Source organism: Melospiza melodia, chromosome 6 (assembly GCF_035770615.1).
Source record: "Melospiza melodia melodia isolate bMelMel2 chromosome 6, bMelMel2.pri, whole genome shotgun sequence".
NCBI classification, from domain to species: Eukaryota; Metazoa; Chordata; class Aves; order Passeriformes; family Passerellidae; genus Melospiza; species Melospiza melodia.
Window position 1 is genome coordinate 16,122,395 of NC_086199.1, and position 23,197 is coordinate 16,145,591.

A 23,197-nucleotide genomic window follows, 5' to 3' on the forward strand; every position below is an offset into this window, starting at 1 on the left:
CCAAAGGATGGAAAGGTTCTGCCTATAAGCACAGTGCCAGCTGGTCACCATGGCTCCTGTGAGCCAGGGCACAGGAGGGACATCTCCTCGGGATGGCCTTCACCTCTGGGGAGCACAGACTGGTAGCTCTCCTGACTGGCCTATTTGTTACTCCTTTCTAATCTACTCATGTGTTGCCCACATGGCTTGACTTGGTCAAGTAGTGCCAGTGTTTAAACACCTAACTGTGTTCTCTCTGTGTTCATCGATGAGCCTTGGACGTGACCCAAGTCTCACTGAAGCACCCAGGATGCCCAGTGCCAGGGGGGTGAGCAGTGTGGCACCAGCAGCCCCCGGGTGGGTGGGCAGGGAGAGCCCCCCGGTGCTCGGGACCACAGGGAAGTGTCCCCAGTGCCAGGCCCCGGAGGGCAGCAACACTGGAGCCCAGGTAAGGAGGGAAGCGCCATCATAGTGTGGCTGTGGTGAGGGGAGCCCTCTGAGCCGGGGTGAGGAGGGAAGCGCCATCACGGTGTGTCTGTGGTGAGGGGAGCCCTCCGAGCCGGGGTGAGGAGGGAAATGCCATCACGGTGTGTCTGTGGTGAGGGGAGCCCTCCGAGCCGGGTAAGGAGGGAAGCACCATCACGGTGTGTCTGTGGTGAGGGGAGCCCTCTGAGCCGGGGTGAGGAGGGAAGCGCCATCACGGTGTGTCTGTGGTGAGGGGAGCCCTCTGTTCCCCCCCTTCTTTGCAGGACTGTCCAGGCCCTGCAGCGTGCTGACAACTGACACTGAAGCTGCCAAAACAAAGGAAGGAACCCACTGCAGTTTTATTTTTCCTTAGATAAATTTTTTATATAGAATATATTACAGTCAGAGTTCTCAGCTTTTAATCAAAAGATAACAAGTTATTGCAGTTTTTACCCAGTGAAACTACCGGTGAAAGAACTTTCTAGAAAGCTGTCCTGTCTTTTAAAAAAAAGAGGGAGAAAACCCCACCCAGACAGAAAATACACATGTAGGTCGCACTTCGCACCCACGGGCGCCCTGCCGGGCGTGTGGACATCGTGTGGAGAGGGCAGCGTGAGGTGAGGCAGCGGCGATGGGCACAACACTATGGCGAGGGAGGCAGGCCTGGGGCTAGCGGGGTCGGTTCCTAGGCACGGTGCTTGTGCTCGGTTTAACTGCTCTTAGATCGGGAAACGAACGCGCGGTGGGAGGCGGGGAAGGAGGAGGGAGGAAGGTGGCGGCGCTGCTGTGGCGGGGGGCGCCGGGGCCCTCAGCCTCGCCTCAGCTCGTGCAGCTTGTGGGCGACGCGCTCCAGCTCCGCCTCGATGGCCGCCAGGCTCTCCAGCTCCTGGTCCTGCAACAAAAGCCCAGGACTGTCAGCGGCCACAGGCGGGCAGCCCTCGCCCCCAGAGCTACAGAGAGCAAGCACAGCCTTGTCCTGCCCCATCCCTTCAGCCTGCATTTGTCTCTCTGGACAGACCGGTGTGCACAGCACTGGTTACTTGTGCCCTAATGTTTAATCACTACTGCTAGCGATGCAGCTGCCATCCTTCCCCCGTACCCTGCTGGGCAGGGCAGCCCCCAGCGGGGCTGTGCCCCCAGAACATGGGGTTGCTGCAAGGGAGCCAGGGCAGGCTCTGGCAAGCAGCGCTGGGCGCCAGCGCTGGGTCAGTGCCGTCAGACCGGGATGGGCACGGCTGCCTGCCCCCTTCGGGAACTGCAGCATGGGCCCTGCCCTCTCCCCACCCTGCCCTGGCTCTTGGCTTGCACCTCCACTAGCAGAAGATACTTTTCCCGGGAAAATTGTGACTGAGGAAGCCATCAGTTCAAAGGCTCAAGCTGCCCATTACTTGGTGGTTTTTCTATACCACTTCTTGTGTATCTATGCTGTCACCTGTATGCTTTATTTAGAGCAGGTACTCATGCCTGACTGCATGGCTTTGCCTGAGCTCAGGTCGTATCCAGCTGGCCCTGCCCTGCTGCCAGCCCCAGCCCTGCCTGTCCCTCACAGCTGTGGCCACCTGGGCTCTCTGCAGACCATGCACTCAGCATAGCAGCAGGCTCTGTGTGAGCAAACTTGGTGCTGTACCTTTTCCCATTGGCAGAGCCGAGGTGACAGTGTGGAGTGGGCAAAGCTCACTGTTGCCTTGAGCAGCTGCAAATCACAGGTTGACTCTGAGCCACTGCACTGCATATGGCTGGTGTGAGAAAAGTAAAGGAAGTATGGGAAAAGGGGGTTGTTTTCCCTTCCTGAGCTGTTTTCCTGAACAAGGAAAAAAAGTAACCCTGGAAAAAAGTCACTCTGCCCCTCCACTGAGCCCTTGGCTCAGCCCCTGGGAAAGCTCTGGCTACAGTAGGGTGCCAGCAGCTCAGGGTGCCTTCAAACACCCAGGGTACCCAAGCAGCTGTTCCATTTTGTTTCAAGTGAGTCAGGCAGCAGCTGGCTGAGCTCACCTTGCTGGAGAACTTGGGCTGCAACTGGAGCCCCCAGAAGGGGAGTAAAATAGGTTCTGAAATTCTCTACAGCACCCAGAGAGAGAGCTTGGTCACACCCAAACCATTGCCTATGTGCTCTGGCTTGTATCTGCCTGGTCCCACATGCTGAGCCCTGGAAAGTGCAGGGGGACAGCACTCCCAGCCACATCTGAACCCACACTGACCTCACTGGCCAAGCCACACAGCCCCATGGCCCAAAAATGAAGAGAGGGACAGCAGCCAGAGCTTGTGCCTTCCCTCACTGCTGCATGCCTAGCCTTCTTCACTGACTCCCAGAGGCCTTGATCTAGTTTAAAAAGCCAACCAAACAAAAAAGTCTTGCTGCAGCTGTAAACACAGCAGTTTTGCAGCCTCAGCAACCTCCTTTCCAATCCCCATTTGGAGACTGAGTGTGGCACCCTGCAGACAAGGTGCACCCCAGAGCCACTGGCAGGGGCAGGTGGGGAGCAGCCTCCCCGGGGGAGAGATGTGGGGTGTGAGCAGCAGTGTGGGAGGCAGATGGGACAGCCCACCCCACTGCACCCCTGCTTTGGGCTGAGACCTTTGGCTTTGCCTTGAACCAGTACAGCTGGAAATGCTCTCATTTTTGGCCAATGGTTTGGCACATAACTGAGGCAAGAGGGGTGTTTTGGAGGCAAGAGAGCCAACTGGCATCACTCACCCGCTGCCCCAGCCCATTCCCAGGCACCTGACCATGGCCTGTCCCAGGCTCACAAAGCACAAGCCATGCCTCACTGCCCAGTTCCCTGTATATCCCAAATCAGCTGTGCCTGGAGCTGGGCCTCAGCACAAAGGTGAACCCACCAGCAGTTCCTGGCTGCTGGAGATGTGCTATTACCTAACATCAATCAAGGTATCAGGGAAGGAGGTCTCTGACTCTGGAAGCCTGGCTCAGTTGTAGTTCTGTATCTGTCCACCATTTCCACTCCAATACCTCAGGTTTCTCACCACAGCTGCACCCCTGATTTACCTCTGTGGGAGATCTGACAATACTCACTCCATCCCTGAGACAGGGAAAGCATTCCTTTTAACTTGGAAGGGCTTTGGGACACAAGAAGTACCCCTAGGCTCCAGTTATAGCCCCGGTCACTGTGTCTGGCCAGTGCAGAAGTGCTGTCACTGCAGACATGACTCTGGGGGTCAGGGAATGCTTTTGCACTAGTCATGAAAACAAGGACAAAAACCAAAGGCACAGCAGGTGCAAACTTCAGTAATACCTGAGGCTGAATGACTGGAAGTTCACTAAGCATCAACTTAATGCCTCAGAGCACCACTGCTGGCTATGTTTATGCCAGTATACCATCCACATCTCCAAGAGTACTTTGGATAACTAGGTGGGATTTATTCCTAAGCCTGTGTACACCAACCTCTGTTCTCCTGTTAGCGCTGCCTTCCTCATCCTTCTTCTCTTCAGGCATGGGAGCAAGTGGAAAGCCTCCTTCACTGCTGTCTTCCTTCGAGTGATGCTTCCATGACCTTCTCACATCTTCCTCTGGGCTGCTGAAGGCATACTTGCGGGACCTAAATGTCTTTTTCATGGACCTGTCTGCATCTTCCTCACTGTCATTTTCCTCCATGCGCTTCTTTGCTGTCAGCTGCTTGGCCAGCTCATCCATTTTGTTCCACCTCTTGGTGTCTTCCCACTCCCTGGAGGACTCCTCCTCCATCTCATCACTTTTGGCATTCCTGGGCTGAAAGGTGTCCTCTTCTCCCTGCACCTCCTCATCCTCCAGGCGATGCCTTCCTCCTCTCAGTGCCCGGGGCTGCTCTTCCTCCTCCTCTTCCTCCTCCTCTTCAGAGCTCTGCACATCTTTCCCAAATCCCAGCTCATCATCGTTATCTGAAAGAGCATTAAACAAAGCAGTGAACACAACTGTTAACCTGCTCAAGGTCCACCTTTGAACTGAGCCTTCAGTGGTGATGCCAGGTTTCTTGACTTAGGCTGCTTTCCCAAGATTCTGGAAATACCCACTCTCACATTGCCATGTCAGTAATGGGGCATGAAAGCAGCAGTCAAAAGCCCTGTGGGAAGCTCAGGGCAGATGAATGAGTTGTCCCCAGGATCCATGACAGCTGAGCAGTGAGGCAGCTGCAGGGCCTGTGTGTCAGATGTGTCAGATGTTTGTGGTGGGGTCTGGGTGGCTGCTGGCCGGTGTGTTTCTGTAAACCCAGTAAGCACCTGCCCCAACTCTTGGCTTTGAAGCCTCTCACCCATGTGCCTCAGTGCCCTCAGCTCACCCCAGGAAGGTATGAGTGCAGTCTGGGATACGTACTGTCACCTCCCTGCATCTCCTCAGCCTCCTCATCCTCCTCAGCCAAATCGAGTGACCTCTCTGCTTCAGTAGGGTCCTCCTCTGCAGCTTCATCTCCATCATCCTCCCGCTCCACACGCTCCCCTGCTCCCTCCTTGCTGTGCTCCTGACCCTGCCTGGAGGGCTCTTCTCCCTCATCCTCAAGCTCCAGGCTGTCCCTGGAGCCTCTGGGCTCCTCCTCTTCATCTCCTTGCTGCTGCTGCTCGTCCTCACTGAAATTTTTGCCAATGTGGTTGTTCAAAACTTTGTTTTGATGGGTATCCTCTGTATCCCTGATGTCATTGCTCTCAGCTTCCTCCTGATCCTCTTTCTCATCAGGGTTGGTATCCCATGGCCTGGGTTCCCTCTCCTCCAGGCTCTTTTCCTCCTCTCTTGAGTCTTCATTTTGCTGGGGCTTCTGTGCTGCCAGCTCAGTCAGGGACCCTGTGGGCTGCTCCTCTTCAGGGTACTCCCCTGCAGCATCTACAGAGGGGAAACAAGACACACCTCTGCTGAGAGCTCATTTTACAACCAGCAAAGGCCAAGCATTTCTCAGGGAGCTTCAGCCCTGCTCAGCAATCTGCTCAGCCAGCCCATGATCCTTTTGCAAGTCTCTTCAGCATATGCTTGCATTCAAGCAAGGCAGCGTTCTCTCTGGTGCCTGTGCTCCTGGAGAGACTTGCAAGGCTGAAGTAAAACATATGCTGAAGTGTTTTGCTGCAGCACAGTCCTCATCACCATCTCTTCAGATGCCAGCCACGAATTCACCCTGCATGAAACCAGACTGCATGTAAAATTAAATTATTTAGGAGTGTAATATGGCACTTGCACAGCTCTCCCTGCTCTGAGTGCTGCACTCACATCACATCCTTATTTCTCCCAGCAGGCTGAGGAGGCAGCCAGCCCTGTTCACAGGGTGCTGGAGGGAGGAGGGGTGTCTCTGCTGCTGCAAAGGAACTACTCAGCAGGAGCTTAATGTGGGCTGAGTATTTGCTCTTGCTAAAGGGAGACTGGCCTCTTTTAACACTATTAGCCAAAGAAAACACTTTGCAAAAAAAATATGGGAGTTTAAAAGCTAGAGAGATTTGTCAAGGTAAGTGCAGCCCCAAGGAGGGCTGAGGAGTGTGCCAGGATGAAGTGACACAGAGAACTGGTCACATAAGGCTGGTGGCCATCTGTGACACTGTGCTGGTGTCACCAGGCTGTCAGTGGGCCTGGTTGGCCCATGTGCCACATTTTATCTTCACTTTGTCTTCCTTGACCTCCATGCTGCAAGAGCAAGAGTTTCAGGTGTGTCTTGGCAGTAGGGAGATGCAGTGCCACCATCCTACCTGTTGGATTTTGGCGGTGCTGGCTGCAGCAGCAGCCCCTGGGGGTGTCACTCCTCATTGCTCTAAGTAGTTTCAGTGTCCTAGCAGTGCTGTGCTTCTGTGGGCCAGCCATGTGCCCCAGAGCTGCTTGAGACCCTCTGTGGGCACCCAGCTGCTGCTGGATGAGGAGTCACATCACCCCACATTTGCATTGTAACTTCCTGACAAGGAAAAGGGAAGGGGCCAACCCCTCCTTTCTGCTAATCTGTCTGTAGTAATGCCAGAGAAACACTGGCAAGGGGAAATCCTAGCTGAAGGTGATCTTTCCAAGGTACAGGTGTTTTGTGCAGATGTGTGCACTGTGTGTGTTTGAATTTTCCCTTCAGAGACTCATTACTTAATATCTTAGATGCTTGGAAACAAGGGCGACAGGCAAAAATCCAGATCACCCTTGCCTGTATCACTGACTCTTTCAGTGTGGGATTTCCATGGCTGTGACTTATTTTAAGTGTTATAAGTGAGTGAAAGTGTCAGCAGCAGGGTGGAAAAGTCAGTATCACTTTAGTAACTTGACCATCACCAGTTACTATAGCTCAAAGACTACGTGTTGTTTGAGCTGGTAAATAAGAACAAAGCAAACACCAGGTTGCTTGTGTGTGTCAGCAGCAGCATCAAAGAAAAGAGAAGCAGATGGACATATCAAGGCTGTTTGGAAGAAGATCCTTGTTTACAGCCTGACCTGGATTTCCCACGGGTGGAGGCTGACACTGACCTCTCTGCTTGTTCTTGTTGTTCTGACTTTCAAGGACTTCGGAAAGTTCATCTTCAAAGCCGCTATTTTTCTTCTGCTGCTGAGTTCTCTCATTGGCACCTGTGTCAAGTAACAAAAGGTAGGGAAAGGCAACAGTTCCTTCTGTGTTTCAGAAAGCAGAGTTAGGAAAACAGTTCTGTGCCCCTTATGTTTGCTGTGGGAAAAATCCACCTGGTAGCTGGGAGGAGTGAGGCTGGAGGGTATGTGAATCAACTGCAGTAACAAAATCACAATCAAAAACATCATCTGCAGGAAAGAAAATGGTCTCTAAATAGAGATGCAGTGTTGCCCCTAAAACTAATATTGATGGAGGTCTAGGGAATAAGAGGTGCTGAACTGCAGCACACTGAGAGCAATGAAAGACTTCATCACCAGAGTGTTGAAAGATAAAAATTGCCTTCTGCCAGATTCTGCCTATGCACCTCTGAGGTGAGCGCTGAGAGCTCCTGTATCCTCCAGCCTGGTTGTGGGGGCCCCTCTCCCCCGTGTGCTGGCAGGAAGAAGCAGCATTCATTCCCACTGCAGGGGTAGTCTGGGGCTCCAAGGCCCCATACTTTAGCTCTGGGGTTATGGAGCCTGCTAGAAAAATACAATACCCTGGAGAGAGGTGTCTGAAGGCAGCATGAGCTGGAGCTTAGGCTGCAGCTGTCCTGGCAACCAGCAATGGGATCTGCAAGCAAAACAAGCCCTGTCTAAACCAGCTCATGCCCTGCTTCTGTGCCTTAATGCAAGAGCAAGAGCCAGTGCTGCCAGCCCAGTCCTCTGTAGCCCAGAACTCAATGGTGTGGGCTCTCCAGCCTGAGCAGAACCAGCTGCCCCAGCACAGAGGACACCAAAATTAACACCTTTGCTTTTCCCTTGGTCTACAAGACTGTTCCACCCCCAGTCTCTATGATCTGTAGGTTGGATCTGACATTACCCTGGGACTGAGTGGTGTGATGGGCTCAGGCAAGAGTGGAGCAAGGTGAATCTCCATGTAACAAGTCCCTTCTCATGGACTCCATGCTGAGTGGCACAGCCTGTCTGTTTTCTGAGTGCTTCTCCTCAAATCCCTGGTGTGCCTGGGCAGCCATATCCCAGCATACTGAAGAAACCATGTCTTGTTTCTTCTGGATCAGCAGAGCATCCATGGAGTCCATCTGAGGTCACTGAGCATCTGGCCCCCCCACCATTTGGGTAGTGACTAAAATATGGCATTGGGAGCTGCATGAGACTCTTTCCCAACTCCGACTTCATGAATTTTTGCTCTCCCTGCAGCCTGGGGACAGCCCTGTTGCAGCCTCACCTGAACAGAGGGGTCTGGGCTAGCTCTGAAGTAGCCTTGCCTGGGATCTGCATGTTGGCTCTGGGCAACTGAGTACCCAAGAATGTCCCTTTTTTCCCTCAACACTCCTTGGCACAGCTCCATGGTGCTGCTGTTGCTCCCACATTGACCAGTGCAATTAACCTGCACCTCTCCAAACCAAAGAAATTTGCATTTGAGTTAAGTAAGCCATCAAAAAATACCCATTAGCTCAAGAATATTTTCACTGGGGTCTTTAAGGTGCAAGTCTTACTGTTCAGTGAAGCTTCCCTGCTGCCACAACTGGGTTTAGTGCTAGACTCCAGCTGCACAGGCCGTGGAAGTTTTCTTACCTTTCATTCTAGTTTGGGAGCTGGTGATTATTTGTTGAATTAGATTAGAATGTTTTCTTTTAGAGCTCTCCCACCTCAAAATGTCTTGAGACTACATCACCGCCAAGTTACACTGACAGCTATTAAAATTATCAGATATATATTGGAGTTATGATAAACAAAATTCCTGTCCCCACTGACACAATCTCACTGAAAATATTGGAACGACATTTTCTAGGGCATATTTATATGATCTCAAATTAATATAAAATAAAAAAACAAACACAAAACCAATCAAACAATAAAACTCTATAAGGGACTACAACATAAGAAAACAATATTCCCTATAGTTACATTCCCTAGAAAATATACTGGCACTGTACCTTGTGCAGCAATTTCCTGAAGTTCCTTCAGTAAGTTTTGGTGGCGAAGGATAGAAATAATTCGCTCATCTGCAACAGGGGAGACTTAGTACAGAAATAGTCAAAGCAAACCTCCCCCCAACCCCAGGAAATGAAACAGAACCCAAATGCCACTCCCTCTTCATTTGCTCTTTTCTTTCCCTTGGTCTGATTTGCTCTCACATCGAACCATGTGATTAAGACAACAGGAAGATCCTATGAGAACCAGGCAGTTTGATGTCACTCCTGTGGCCACATGCCAGCATGAAGCATGGCCTGGGACAAGCAGTGGCTCCATCCCTGCTCCTGGGGCCCAGTACAGCCCAGTGGAAGAGGAAGGTGAACGTGTCAGGGAGCCCTTAACAGGGGTCCAGGGGCCAGGGCTCGGTTGGTCAGGACAGGACCAGCCCTACTTGGCAGATTTGCTTTTGCTGATGCCCAGCACTAAGTCTGAGGCAGTACCTCCTCGCAGAGTCTCTAGGCATTCCTCGCTGATCGGCAGGGGGTTTGGCTTAGATAAAGTATCAGAGATGACCTCCACAATGCACTTCATCACCTAGAAAGAGACAAAAATACAAATTAAAGAACTGTTTTTTTTGTCTTTTGTTCCTACTTTTTACCAAGGCTAAAGTACAGCAGGTAATGGCACAGATCTTGCTTTTCTGGTCAAGCTGGAACTGAATGTTCAGTTCTTGTTTTCCCTAGCTCAGGAACAGAAGGTGCCTCCTGCAACTGAGAAGTGAGGAAATTACACGTGACAATGGAAAGAGCGTCTTCCACATGACACTCAATTTAGCTGAGGATTGCATGGCTTCAGACCACACCAGAGTTTGAGCACATATGGAGAGTAAATGGCATCTGAATATATACACAGAAAATCCAAAATCATCCCATTTTAAGTCAATATATCTCAACCTCCATCTCAGAAAAGGACTCAGTGGGAGGTTGTAGAGATCATAGTTAGATTGAAGCCAGGCATGGAAGGTGAGGTGAGGCGAGGCAAACTACTTTCAAACACAGGTGAGAAATACTGCTCTCAGGCCCTAGAAAGGACAAGACACTTTGGAGAAGTGTTTGACCTTGTGCTATGACTGTTCAAGCCATCTGTTATAGAGTGGAAGAGCTCTACATGATGACAGGTCATCTGAAAGCAAAGAAGCTCTGACACAGCTTCTCAGACAGGATGAGCTCTGGGCCCACCCTTTCCAGCAGCCTGTTTTGTTGGTGTAAAACCAGGGGTGTTATTTATGTAATTTGTCACCTGCACTGAGATTGCAGGCATCCTTGCCATGCCAAGACACACTGCTGGGAGCCCTAGTGTGTGGTCACATAGACCCAAATGATCACACAGGACAGAAACATTCACTACAGTCTGGTGCTGATGGGTAGGGTAGGAAGCAGGCTGCTTAGTTCAAAAGGGTGATTTTTTATGCAATCTAGAAAAAATGCAGGGTTCACAATTGCCTGTGGGAAAAAAGAAAGGCTAAATTGAAAAAAAGAATACAAGTTAAGCCTTGGAGGCAAAAAATTCACTCACTGAACCTCTTTCTCCTGATGATTGCAGCAGGCAGCCCTGAGAGCCCTGACCTCCCTCACAGTGTACCATTCTCAGGAGAGCAGAGCGCTGTGGCTGCAGTAGAAATTAAACACAAGTCAGCAGTCCCCAGTCATCCACAGTGCTGTTCATTCAAGCAGTTGGATATATTCACTGGACAGCTGGAATGGGCAAATTCTCACCCTGTGTAAGGAGAGAATTCTGCTCTTGCAGATCACAGCCATAAAATGTTGAACTCTACACCTTACACAGTTTGAAGGAATTGCCTAATGGATTAAAAATGCTACAGGAAAGATTAAAAAAAAAAAAAGCAAGGGGATTTCCCTGGTATAATTCTCCTATATCACAAGTGATCCATTAATACTGATTTTAGATGACTTTGAGTTACTCTGTCTTTAAATAGAAAAAACTTCAGAATCTGATATTTCCCTCTCATGTTTTCCAACCTCTGGACCCACTTATTATAGCAGTATTTGATGCAGCTTCAGAAGTTAAGACTTTCTCAGCATGAGAAGTAAGACTCTGGTTCAATGAAATTTTCTATTCAAGCTTTTTTAAGACTTCTGAGCTGATCTAAGGTCTTTGTCTGAGCACAAAGAGACACATCACTCACCACAGAAATACATTCAACTCTGTGGAGGAGCTTTGTAAGGTAATGAAATGAGCAGTGCAGTCATCCTACAACACTCTCCTTGTCCTTCTGTTAGAGGAGGTCTTGCAGAGTGAGACTTCACAAGGTCATGAAACAACAGCCTGCATCAGGAAATGGAGGAGATCCTTTCCAAATGAATGTAATTAATCCAGTGCGGAAACTCAGACTGGAATTTTGCCATAGCTATCATCTAACCATGAGCATGTAACTAGATCCTTAAGAGCAGCTCACAATGTCCCTTCAGAGAAATCTCCAAAGTGTTGTGCCCTTACAAGGACAGGCTTCTCCACATTTGAGCTCAGCTTTGTCCTTCTAAAATGTATGGTTGTAAGTGAGAAATAATATCCTTCAAGCACAAGAGCGGGCAAACACCAGAGACATTGTAAATGCTTTGGTCTTGTTCAGCTCCCTATGGAAAGCCCTTGGTGTAAGGAAAGTCTGATGAGCTGTCCAGGAAAGGCCTGCAGGTGCTGACTACCCATTAGACAGCCTTGAGCCACCCACAAATGCTGGTGGCACAGAACAGGGTGTGTAGGAAGAGCTGCAGTGCTTGTTGCTGTATTCATGTGATGATATCCCTGCCCTAATCTGTTCCATGAGACCAGGAATTCCTTCCATGAAATGCTGTGTCTCAAAGGATGGTGAAGCCCTAATGGCTTCTTCCAATTGCAGCAAATCCAAAAGAAAGCTGATTTTGCTCTCTGTGTCAGTGTAATACCCAGGGAAGGGGGGCAGTCTTGGGAAAGTCCTTTCTTAGTGGAAGCACTTCCATGGAGTAGCACCAACGGCCACAAAAGTGCCCATTTTTAACACACAGAATATACTGGGGAATAGACCTCACAAGGAGGATCATATGATTAATGGCTTGTCCCATCAGATGCCCACTCTGGTATGGAAAGTTGAAGGGCTAAGTGCCTGTCCCACATCCTCTTCCTCAGCAGCACACAGCCTGAGGAAGGCACCCAGAGTCTCACAGCTCATGGCTCTGTCCCAGCAAGGGCTAAGCAGGCTAAAAGTCTTAACAAAGCAACTGCTCTGCAGCCCAGGCACGTCCCACAGGACACGGGGAGGTGTTGCTCATGGCACATGTCCTGCAGGTAACTGCAGTGGGGCCTGTGGCTGGGACTGGCATCAGTGTGCCCTCCCTGCTGCTGCCTGGGAAAAAACATTGTGTGGCTAGAGGACTTCATAACACAAAATGGTTCAAGAAGTAAAAAGCAAAAATTATGGAGTTTCTTTTGTGGACATGAATTTCCAAAAAAATTTTCATTTGGGCAGCCGAGAGATCAGCTCATACGAAAGACAGGGAAGGGGGTGGGTCGGGGAGTCGTGTCTGACACAGCTAAACACAGGCAAACCCCCCTGTCCAAGCGTTTAGGAGCCAAAAGGGAGTGCACGTTTGTGAAGCGTGGCTATAAATGTTGGAGGGTGTGACACAGATATGTGCACACCAGCCTGTAAGGGAGGGCTGGAGAGGTCAGCCAAGTCCTGCACTGCTCATAGCCATCCAGACAGGCTGAGCAGGAGCTGAGGATGGATTAGCAAACTGAGAGTACCAGTTGCCTATTTTTCCAGAGCATGCATGTTTAAGTAGCACACAAACTCAGATGTATACACCTCCAAACACACACAGTTCCTGAATCACATCTCCCCCCACTCTCCCCTGAGTCACCTCCTGTTGGGAGCTTTGAAAAGCTGAAAGTAGGAGGACTAAGGAGAGTTTTACCCAGCCTCCATCTCCTCTCCAAACAGGCTTGCCTCATTCCCCCGTCACATCCTGAAGGACTTCTTTGCCTGTCCAGAAGTGGATGCACAAAGGCTAAATTCTGTTAGGAAGGGAGCAGAGATGGATCCTGCTTGGGGGATCTCATGCAAATTCCTGGCACTTTCTACAGGGTATTTCAGAGGGAGTGGCCCAAACCCAACCACCTAGGTGGAGGTGAAACATCACATCCTTTCTCTTGATTTGACCCACTACAGGCTCAGCCTTACCTTAGTGTCGCCTTTATTCATGTCATTTGTCACAGGAAGGGAGACAGCTGTAAGGTAAGGGGAGGGGGAAAAAAAGGAGAACTTGTTATTCATCTCATCTGGAAGACAAGCAGAGAAACATTATTCTGCTAAAATGGGAGTGGAGAAAAGGGGCAACTCTCTCTGATGGAAGTGGTCCCTGGGTGCAGCAGCTGGATGTGTGCACTGTGCCGGGAAGGGAAGGGAAGGGAAGGGAAGGGAAGGGAAGGGAAGGGAAGGGAAGGGAAGGGAAGGGAAGGGAAGGGAAGGGAAGGGAAGGGAAGGGAAGGGAAGGGAAGGTGCCTAGGCTGGCAGGCCTGCGGCGCTCGCCGTGACCTTGCGGCGGCCGCTGTCCGCGGTGCTGAGGGGGCCGGCCCGGCCCTGTCCGCGGTGCTGGCGGCGCGGGCGGAGCGGGGCCGACGGGCAGCGCTGCCGGGGGCCCGGGGGGACACGGACCCGTCCCAGCCCCACTTACCCGGCACGGCCAGGAGCAGCATGGCGAGCAGTTCTGGCCGGCTCATGGTGCTGGCGGGATGGAGGCAGGGAGAAAGGGGCAGAGGACGAGACTGCCGTGGCGTGGGGGCTCCAGGCGAGGTGCCGGGGGGAGAGCAGCACGGAGCGTGTGTATCTACGCCAGTGCCCTGGCTGAAGATCCCAGATGGGGCACTGCAGCAAGCGGCTCATTTATATATCCCAGCCCTCGGAAATGGCGTCAGGAGGAAGCCACCTCCTCCTCTGCCCCCTCCCCTCGCACACAGGCTTCCCATCAGCCTCCATCGCTCCCCGACCTCCCTGGCCGTGCAAGGGTGTCCGGCTCTGGTTGCTCCATCTGCTCCCATTGCAGGCGCAGGAAGGCTGGCAGGTGTTTCCAGGGCACTGCTTTTCCAGCACCTCACCAGACACTGGCAATCTGCAGCACCTCTGCACATGTGCCCTCTCTCTATGTACCTGGAGCCAAACGTGAGGCACCTCATGTGTCCCCGCCAGCACTGCAATCTGTAGATGGTTTTGCCCTCTCAGGACCCCCTTGTCTTTCCCTGATCGTGGAAGTTTAGAACAGGTGCTGAAACTTTTAGATGTCTTTTAAAGACCACCACTCCAGGGAACCATGCAAAGGGCTTGCTAATGGACATGGTAAGTCCCAGCAGTTCTATGAAAAGTTTGTTAGTAGGATATTATCTGGGGTAATATCAAAGGCCAGTGCATCTGCTGTCCACCAGTGACTCTACATGCAAAATTTTAATAGGTTGCTACCCGTTCTTCAATGCTTTATAACACTCTTTAGTTATACCCTACACTCTAAAGTTGAAGTAACCAAGATTACCTGGCTGCCAGTTTGCATTGACAAGGGGAGAACGGAAACAACAAATTGTGTAATTCTCTTAGTCACAAGGGTTTCCATGCTTTTGAAAAAAATGGCTGTCTATTCTTTGGGTGGAGCATCTGTCAGGTCAGCCAGCTGGATTCTTTGTTTAAAGTGACTCCAATGCTTCTTTTGGACAATGCTTCTTCAGGAATAGCAGCTCTGCTACTCCATTCAATCCCTCAAGCAATTTCAGAGGTCACAAAATTCAGGGACTTAGACCAGACAACAAAATTCAGAAAAATGCACCATCTTTCTTCCCCACTCTGCCTCACTCTGCTCACTGGGGAGTCCTGCACTCAAGGAATTAGGGAGAATCTAAGAGGTCATCACTTGTCATCTGGTCTAAGATGACAACAACTTTTCTATGAGATTAGGCAGTACAGAATACACCACTGTTTTCCCTTTCTCTTTCCAGGTGCACATGGAAATGTATTCCCAAATGTCCTCTTCTGTCTATCTGATCTAAATGCACACTTCAAAAGACACATTTGGATTGTAAAAGGCCATTCATACAAAATCAGAGCTCCTCTTGTCTGTTGCACTTTCTAGTTAAATGCAGAGAAAATATGGAAATAAATTGGTCTTCTGAACAGTGCTTTGGGGATGGCAGTGATGGATGGTTAAATGTTCATAAGTCTATGAAATGAACACCCATGACAGTTCTTGTTCCATGGGGAACCTCCAGGAATAAGAGATATCCTTTCTTTTTTGTTGTTGTGTTGTTTAGTTTTGGGGTTTCTTTTTTCATTTTTTTTTCCAGGATGTGTGAGTTGTTGAATTATTTACTGGGGTGGAGGGATGGGGACCTTTTCCTCATTCAGGATACACCAGAGCACAGAAGCCTCTGAGTCTGAAAAACTAAGCTTTATTAAGCTTGTAAATTCCTATGTATTCTTAAGTGAGATTGATTTGCTTATCAGGCTCTGTTTTCCTAGTCAATATTTACCTGTCCTTACATATAAATGCTGATCTTATTGGGGCAATAAATATCTCAGTTCTAATCCAGTTTCTTACATGAAGTCATTTTCATCTCTGGGGACTCTTTTTGAGACATGTAATAAGATATGTAGTGCCCATAACTACTTTTTTTTTCTTCTCTTTCTCAAGGTGAGGTCTTGCATCCATTAAATTCATTGCAAAGGAGAAGCTAAGTGCTTTCCAAGTATGGCATGCATACTTCCACTGTAATAGAACATGATGGATGATTAATTTTTCCATTTCTTGCCCCAAGAAAAATGGATATGAAACTGTTAATCTAGCAATCAGTACCTCTGCTCTTGGAATTTGTCTCATTAGGCACAGCTATATTAGGAACTGTCACAGTAAAGCATGCCAGGGAAAGATTTATGTCAAAAGAGCAAACGTGATCAAATAAAAAAGTGAAAGGTATTCTGCCACTCAGAGAAAGGCAATGCCTGGAGCAGACTACAAGGAAAGAGCAGGTTTGTGAGTCTCTACAGTAGTTTGTGTTTTAGTATATAGAAAACAGGAGTAGATCTTCAATGGGTGGCATAGAAGTGAAGATGGACATTTGTGATTACTTTCAGCCTTATAAAAAAAAGCTGTTGATGTCTACAGAGAACAATTCCATTTTTCCTAATAGCTGCACAATTTCTGGTGCATGAAATGCAGTTGGGACTGTGGAGAGCCATAGACCTGTCTGCAGTTACCAACATAACATGTGCAGATGGACAAAGAGATATTTGCCTGCCCAGCCTGAAAGTGATTTGAGAAGATGGCAATGTCCTGATGGACGGAGGCAGCCACCCAGGACTGTTGCATTATCCATGCTCTGAGCTGAGGGAACAGGAGGGTCAGCTTAAAAGCCATATTGATATATGATCTTTCTATACATAAGGTAATTTGATTGAGAGATTATGTGGCTTAAGTGCTATTCTCAAGAATAAAATATTTTTTAGTTTATTTCAGAATTCAGGAAATGAATCCAAAGGATCTTGTATTTGTGAGTTACTCTAAAAGCTTTGTTGTCTAATTTGTTGGCTGAAACTAGGTTAAGAATTCACTCCTCTTCTGTGCTTGGAAGCACTGACACTGCATTTCAAACAGCTGTGATTTTACAGATCCAGATACTGAGGATACTGAGGCACATAAAGAGGGAAAGTGTCATTTTCATGAAGATATCGAAAAGTTTGAAGCCAAGGCACAGCTAATACCACATCCTAACCAAAAAGACACAAAGCAAAAAATAGGCAACAATTACCTTCTTGTATATAAAATCAATTGATAACTGCTTGACTGAAAAACTTGAATGTAAGCTCATTGCAAAATTACTAACAAGGTCTATTAAAACCTCCACATCACACCTTTTCTTCATTCCCACCTGAGTCAGTCACACTCAGCTCTCAGTTCCCTCATACAAGCCTTGCTTGTCTGCCTGTAAATAGAAATAAGCTTCAAAGCTCAGATTGCTGCTGTGAATACTCATCTGGCTGCTCAAAGGCAGTCCTCTCTTCTTTTTCAGGTCAGAGGCAAAATGATGTTGACTTGCTTTGATTTTCTTAGTCTAGACTATCCTTGCACCAACCTGAAATTAATTTATTTTCCTGTTGAAAGGTTTACTTACACCCCATAAAAAAAGCCCATCATTGTGCCAAACCTGACAGTAGCTAGCTCTGCCTATCCATTTTTATCCTTGCCTGGCATGCACAGCCCTCACAGCAAATGGAATGTGTTCCCTGTTGGAAGAAGAGACTTCTCTGTAGTGATCACAGAATACCATCTGGACACCCTTACAAATAGCTTGGATCTCAATATAATTGTTCTAAATGTTATTCAAACACCAACCTGGAAAATGTCATATCCTTCCAATCCTATGGTCAGTTTATCTGGCAGTTCCAGAAAACCTTCATTGACTCCTGTGAGCCCTACTGAATCTGCAAAAAGATGTGGAGACAGAGGTTCTTCCTGAACAGGGATCTCAAACAGCCTGTTCTGGAAATCACTGATTGTTCCTTTGGCTGTGGTTTTATTTGACTTGTGACAGCAAAGTTTGTCTGATGCTGATATACATATTCAGTAAGATAAAACAATTCTGCAAGTTCTAGACTGGCCTTAAACAAAATCATGGGAACATAATTGATATTGTTTACTTAGCTCTGAAGCTAGAGACAGGCAGTGCTGTTTACTGACCTGCAGACACTAACAGGGTTCATGAGTTAAAGGGAAAAAAAATAGTGACAGGAGTGACTGAGGTGTGTGGAGCAGCACTCCTGTTCTGGGGGTCCCTAAGCCCATCAGAGAGCCTGTGCTGTGCCAGCAGCTCACAGCCAACAGATGGATCCTCAGCTGGCATCATCAGCCCAGATTCTGAGCATTGACTGACTGCCTGGTGTATTTTGTAGAGATCACTTTTATTCCTCTTTCTTTCTGTACCCAATCTGTCTGTCCATTCCAGGCCAGTTGCTCAGGGAAAACCAAGTGAGCCACAGGGGTATGTGGGCCTCCTGGGCTGGGCTGCCCACAAGGCCAGAGCCCAAATGCTGTGAGCATGAGCATGGTAAGGGGCTTTTTTGAGATATAAGTTAGGTGCACTTGTGCTAACTTTTCCAGTTAATGGAGATGAAATGGTAATCCCTAATTAAAAAGCAATTGTAATTAGAACCTTCCCACCCCTTTCCCCCCGACAATGGCAAGGTTTAGAATCATGAAACACATCAACAATTTCCATTCTGGATGCCTGCTCTTTGATCTCCCTTTGCTCACACGGGAAGCAATGCACTTAAAGAGATGAAAAGACAACTGAGCGCAGAGCCTGCTTCCCTGCCACTCTTGCAGAAGGATGAAGGAAGGGTGTGAGGATTCATGCATGTACTGCTGACATATCTCTGACCCAAAAGCCAGACCTAAGGACTTTTGGGGCACTACTGTCCGCACAAGATTATTGTCCTTCAAACAGTGACAACATCCCTGGAGCCACCTACCTGGAGATATGGAGCACAGGGACACAACACTTGCTATTTTGGGTTGGAGTAGGGACCTGGAGACCCAGAGGCAGAGACAAAGGCTAGGGTGGGACTATCTCCTCTTCCTGCCTGTGTGCCAGGCTGAATCCCAGCTTCCAAGCCTCCCAAAAACTGGGCACTGGCCCTCATATTTATTTTCCAGTGCTACACAATGTTCTAGTGTTAATTAAAAGTAGCTAGTTTGATTGTCCCTCTGAGAGTCTCTTCTCAGATTTGGTACCTCCCTCAGCTTTATGGCATTAAATGCCACAGCTTGCTTAAACACAGCAAAAAATATCTCATCTGTTATTTTTAAATTACTTCTGTTCTAAACCTGGGAAAGACAAAACCTCTTTTTCTTCCCTAATTCAGTGAGGCTTTCATGATATTTACATTTCTCTCTTACTCATGTCCTTTCCAAGAGAAACAATCTCAGTCGTCTGGTTCTCATGAGGCCCCTTTAAGCCTGGCTACTAGCCAGTGAGTCCCACAGGTTAATTACCTACAGCATATAATTACCTATAACATAATGCAGAGAGATCCTGGGGTATCCTGCTCTCACTAGAGCACTGTCAGTAGGATATTTTTAGTCTTCACTCAGTGACCCAGAAACTTTCTGGGGATACCTGAAAAAGCTTGGTTTTCACTTTGAGAATGGCCATACACAGATGTCTCAGGAATCAGTATCCTTGAAGATCTATTATTCCCTCACATAAAAGACATGGAGAGGACAGGGAGGATTTCTGGAGGGTTTAAACATGCTCCAGCAGCAAGTCAGTAGTGAAGAGGAAATGACTCAATCTGGATAAGGCAAAGAAAAAAATTCCTACCCTGTTGGTCTCATCTGGCACCTCGGTCCCTTCCCTCCATCCCCTCAGCCTGGTTTGGGTCAGGCTGTTCTCTGCACAGCCTGAGCAGAGCTTTGGGTAGCCTGTGCAGTGCAGATGGCTCCTGCCTCAGATATTCTGTTGGTAAGGCAGTTTTTGAACATCAAATTGCATGTTAATGCTAGTTAATGAATGTTCTCTTTACAGGCACAGCAAGCCTTTTTCTTCTATACTAAGCAAGGAACAGGAGGAGGTAGCCTTTCAGGTATTAAATTGCTTGAGAGCATCAGCACAGAGCAGCTTGAGGAACAGCCACAGAATCTTAAATTACTATTACTGGGCTTTTTTTCAGCCTGCAGGAGCTCAGGTTTCTTACCTGACCAATGCTTTTTCTTCACAGGAGAGTAGGGTTTGCTGTGCCTGTCCTTGGGGAGCAGCCCAATTACTTTCTCTAGGGCAAGAGGACAGCAGCATGAGGCACCTTCAAATGCATCAAAGTCTCTGCTGAACCCACCTCATTCATGTGCTCTGCAGACAAAATAGTCCAGACAGATTTCTCCACATTGCAGGATGAGCCCAAAGAAAATCTGGGAGATCCTGAAGAAGTCCTGCAGCTCGCAGTTTGCTCTGTTTGGAGGAAAGGCTTTGGACCACTGACCACCCTTGACCTTGCAGAGATCTCCTCTGTTTGTACTCAGCTGAGCTCAGACTCAGTCTCTGCTACTAAGTGCCTGGGAGAATGTGTCAGGACAAACCACACTTTCTACTTTTTTGGGGATTAAAAAAACCCAAACCAATAGGGAAAATATCCAGACCATGCTTTGCTTTCTGGTTTTTTTCAGAGTTTTACTAAAACATGATCTGCTGGCTCTCAACACCTTTTTGTTTGATGGAAGCAGCTAGATAGCCAGAAACATGGTGAAATCCCTGTGAAATCCATGTCTTCCATGCCATGTAGGAGGCAACTGTTGTCATGTGTAATCCAAAAAGAGCAGAAGAAGGAGGGTTTCCCCCAGGCAGAGAAAATAAATGGCTACTGTGCTCACTTTGTGTTTAAAACTGCATTGAGTACATGACTTTCTGTACTGAGGGGAACGTTGCAGCTGCTTGGCAGATTCCCACAGTGAGAAACTGGAAATGTAAGGAGAAAATGTGCTATTTGCATTTCTAACTAAATTGCTCATTGAGAGCCTGAACCCAAACATAGATCAATAGAAAGACTTTTATCCTTTCCAGTGGGTTTTGGGTTCCATTCTAGACCTAGCTTCCTTCCCTGAGGTTGGGATGCATTCCCCAGAGACAAGGATATAATTTAAGTGTATTTAGGCAAGGAGTAAAGGTAATAGTGAGGATAACACCTGTAAGAAGGAGGAACACCTGCTCAGAATATTTTAAAGAAAAAAAAAAAAAAAAAAGGAAAAAGACATCAGTCAATGCTGTTCATCAGCAAAAGTAAAAACAGGAAGTAAATTTGAATTCTGTATCTTCAGGGGGACAATCTGTGCCCTGCTCCTGCTGGCCACACCATTGCTGACACTGCCCAGGATGCCATTGGCCTTCTTGGTCGCCAGGGCACAGCTGGCTCACGCTCAGGCAGATGCCAAATGGCACCCCCAGGTCCTTTCCCACCAGGCAGCTTTGCAGCCCCTCTGTGCCAGCCTGGGGCACTGTGGGGTTGTTGTGACCCCAGTGCAGGAGTGACTCTCCTGTTTCCTGTACTGGCTCTGCATCACCTCTGTCCTTAGCAGCTTAAGTGCAGCCTTAACTTGACTTGTCCAGGGATAGGGGGAGCCATGTATTGGTGCTCTTCTCAGCTCCTACCAGAGGTGACCTCTTCAGGCAAGTACTTGTGGCCTTCCCTGCAAGGATGTGTGATTTCCTTGGCTTCCAGACACCACCTGCTCCTTTTTAACTTCATTTACTTGGTGCCAAGCCATGCAGGTGTTCCCCATGCTTTTAGGGGTTCATGAGTGTGGTTCTCACTTGCTTTGAATTTGTTGTAAAATGTGGAGAAACAGCTGCGAGCCTATCAATGAAATAAGTGCCCTAAATAATTTCTGTTGAAACTCTCTGCAGGATCAGTGCAGACAGCAATGCAGCTCCCTCCTTGGAAGTTGAGTAGCAGGATATTTTTCATGGGTTTTGATGATTATACAAATTGTTAGCATCTACTTTGATTGTGGTTTAATAAATAAAAACAGAAATTAAATGGCATTTTTAAAAAAAAACCTTTTTTTCTAATATAAGGATGAATTTTTCAGACCCTTTGAACCTAAAGAGTTCTGGTTCACTGAAATATTTTGCAGAAACACTTCCATATTTTGATCAGCCCTAATTATTACTGTGCTGAAGCCCATCTCTACCACCATCAACTGGTATGTTTACAGCCATCTGGATCACAGGCTACTCATTTTTTAAAAATTATTATTGCATCTATTGGTGCTTTATTAACCCTTTATAAAGAGCAGGTACACATTGTACAATAGCCACAAAGAGAACTTGGAGTTCACATGTGACCTTTTGTTCACATTCCTGGATATCCCAATCATTTTATTTTATTTTATTTTATTTTATTTTATTTTATTTTATTTTATTTTATTTTATTTTATTTTATTTTATTTTATTTTATTTTATTTTATGTAATTGCTTCAAAACATCAACCATCTGGAGTTTATTCCTTCTCTTAGGCTAAGGAATGAATTTTTCCTATTCTGAGAGCAGCTTCATCAATTGGAGGAGGTGGGTGAGCAGAAGGGCCTATTGGAAATCTACACTGTGAATCCAAGCACAGAACTCCCTCCTGTGCTGCACCAAAGGTGCTCTCAGGAAAAGCAGCAGCCCCAGCTGCCCCTGCAGAGGGCCTCAAGAACAGCGCAATTACAGGAGCTGCTTGTGTTCTGTGGTTAAAGAAGGCTCCCCAGAGACAAAGTATTGCTGTTTGATTGGAAGGTACTCAGTTGTCTAACGAAGCTGTTATCCTCTATTTAGCCAGAGATGAGAAAATGAAATTTTTATGTATCGCTCCTATGAAAAATACAAAACAAAACAACAAACTAATTAAAGAAGTCAGACCCTCAGGGGTAAAACAAAACCACCACAAAGCAAGGAAATGATGGCAGTGAGTAAAACTGAGCTGGAGACTTGGCTCATCTATTTCAGCTGCTGCTGTGTTTACCCAGCTCAGAGGCAGACACCCACCCTGTGCCCCACACACCAAGAGAAGGTGCTTCCCATTTTTGAGGGATATTGATATTTTCATTTTCATCTTTCATATTAGAGGTATCTCTTTAGCACCAGAACTGACCTTGGGATATGTTGACCAGTACTGCAGAGATCAGCAGGTGAATAATGAGAAGCTTACTGTCATATTTAATCTCCTTTTTTGTTAAACCATAACCCTCACACACACTCTTGATTTCAGTGGGATTCACATGGACTTTGGAGTGATGCAGGGACAGGCTCTTTGCTTCAGCAGGAGCCATGGGCTTTGGTTTGAAATCCTTATTTGAAATCCTTAGGTACATAGATGGTGCTTCTGCCTGAAGACACAGAGCTCCTCCATTTTAGTAGGGTGACCTTGACCATGGTGTTTCTGTTCCTACCAATGACCTGGGTGACACTGCTGTTTTTCTTTATGGATTAATTTGAAACTTTTCTTTAGATTATTAGAGCTGAGTGATGACTTTATACTCATGGGAAAGTTCATTTTGCAGTCACTGAATGCTTGCAGCCAATGGTCCCTGTTTAAAGAACTTCCCAAGACAGACATTCATCCAGCAGCAAAGTCTCCCTTTTACTGGCAAGGACTGAGTTTTATGAAGCATTTTTTTACCCCCCCAATATCAATCATGCTGGCATTGTCTTAATTTTAGTCCTCTAATATACAATCATATTTTACTTTTGAACAAGAAATGAGTGGG

The 23,197-nt window shown here is 47.6% G+C and overlaps 1 protein-coding gene across 1 annotated transcript; it reads right to left on the reverse strand.

The window, feature by feature from the left end:
- Positions 1-778: 778 nt before the first annotated feature.
- On the reverse strand, positions 779-13,803 carry CHGA (chromogranin A). Its single transcript, XM_063160082.1, has 8 exons — positions 13,598-13,803; positions 13,105-13,151; positions 9,368-9,461; positions 8,888-8,956; positions 6,852-6,950; positions 4,752-5,252; positions 3,846-4,318; positions 779-1,336 (listed from the first exon to the last, which is right to left on the reverse strand). The coding sequence occupies exons 1-8, from the start codon at positions 13,641-13,643 to the stop codon at positions 1,253-1,255; spliced, it is 1,413 nt and encodes a 470-aa protein (XP_063016152.1). The 5' UTR covers positions 13,644-13,803; the 3' UTR covers positions 779-1,252.
- Between the last annotated feature and the right edge of the window lie 9,394 nt (positions 13,804-23,197).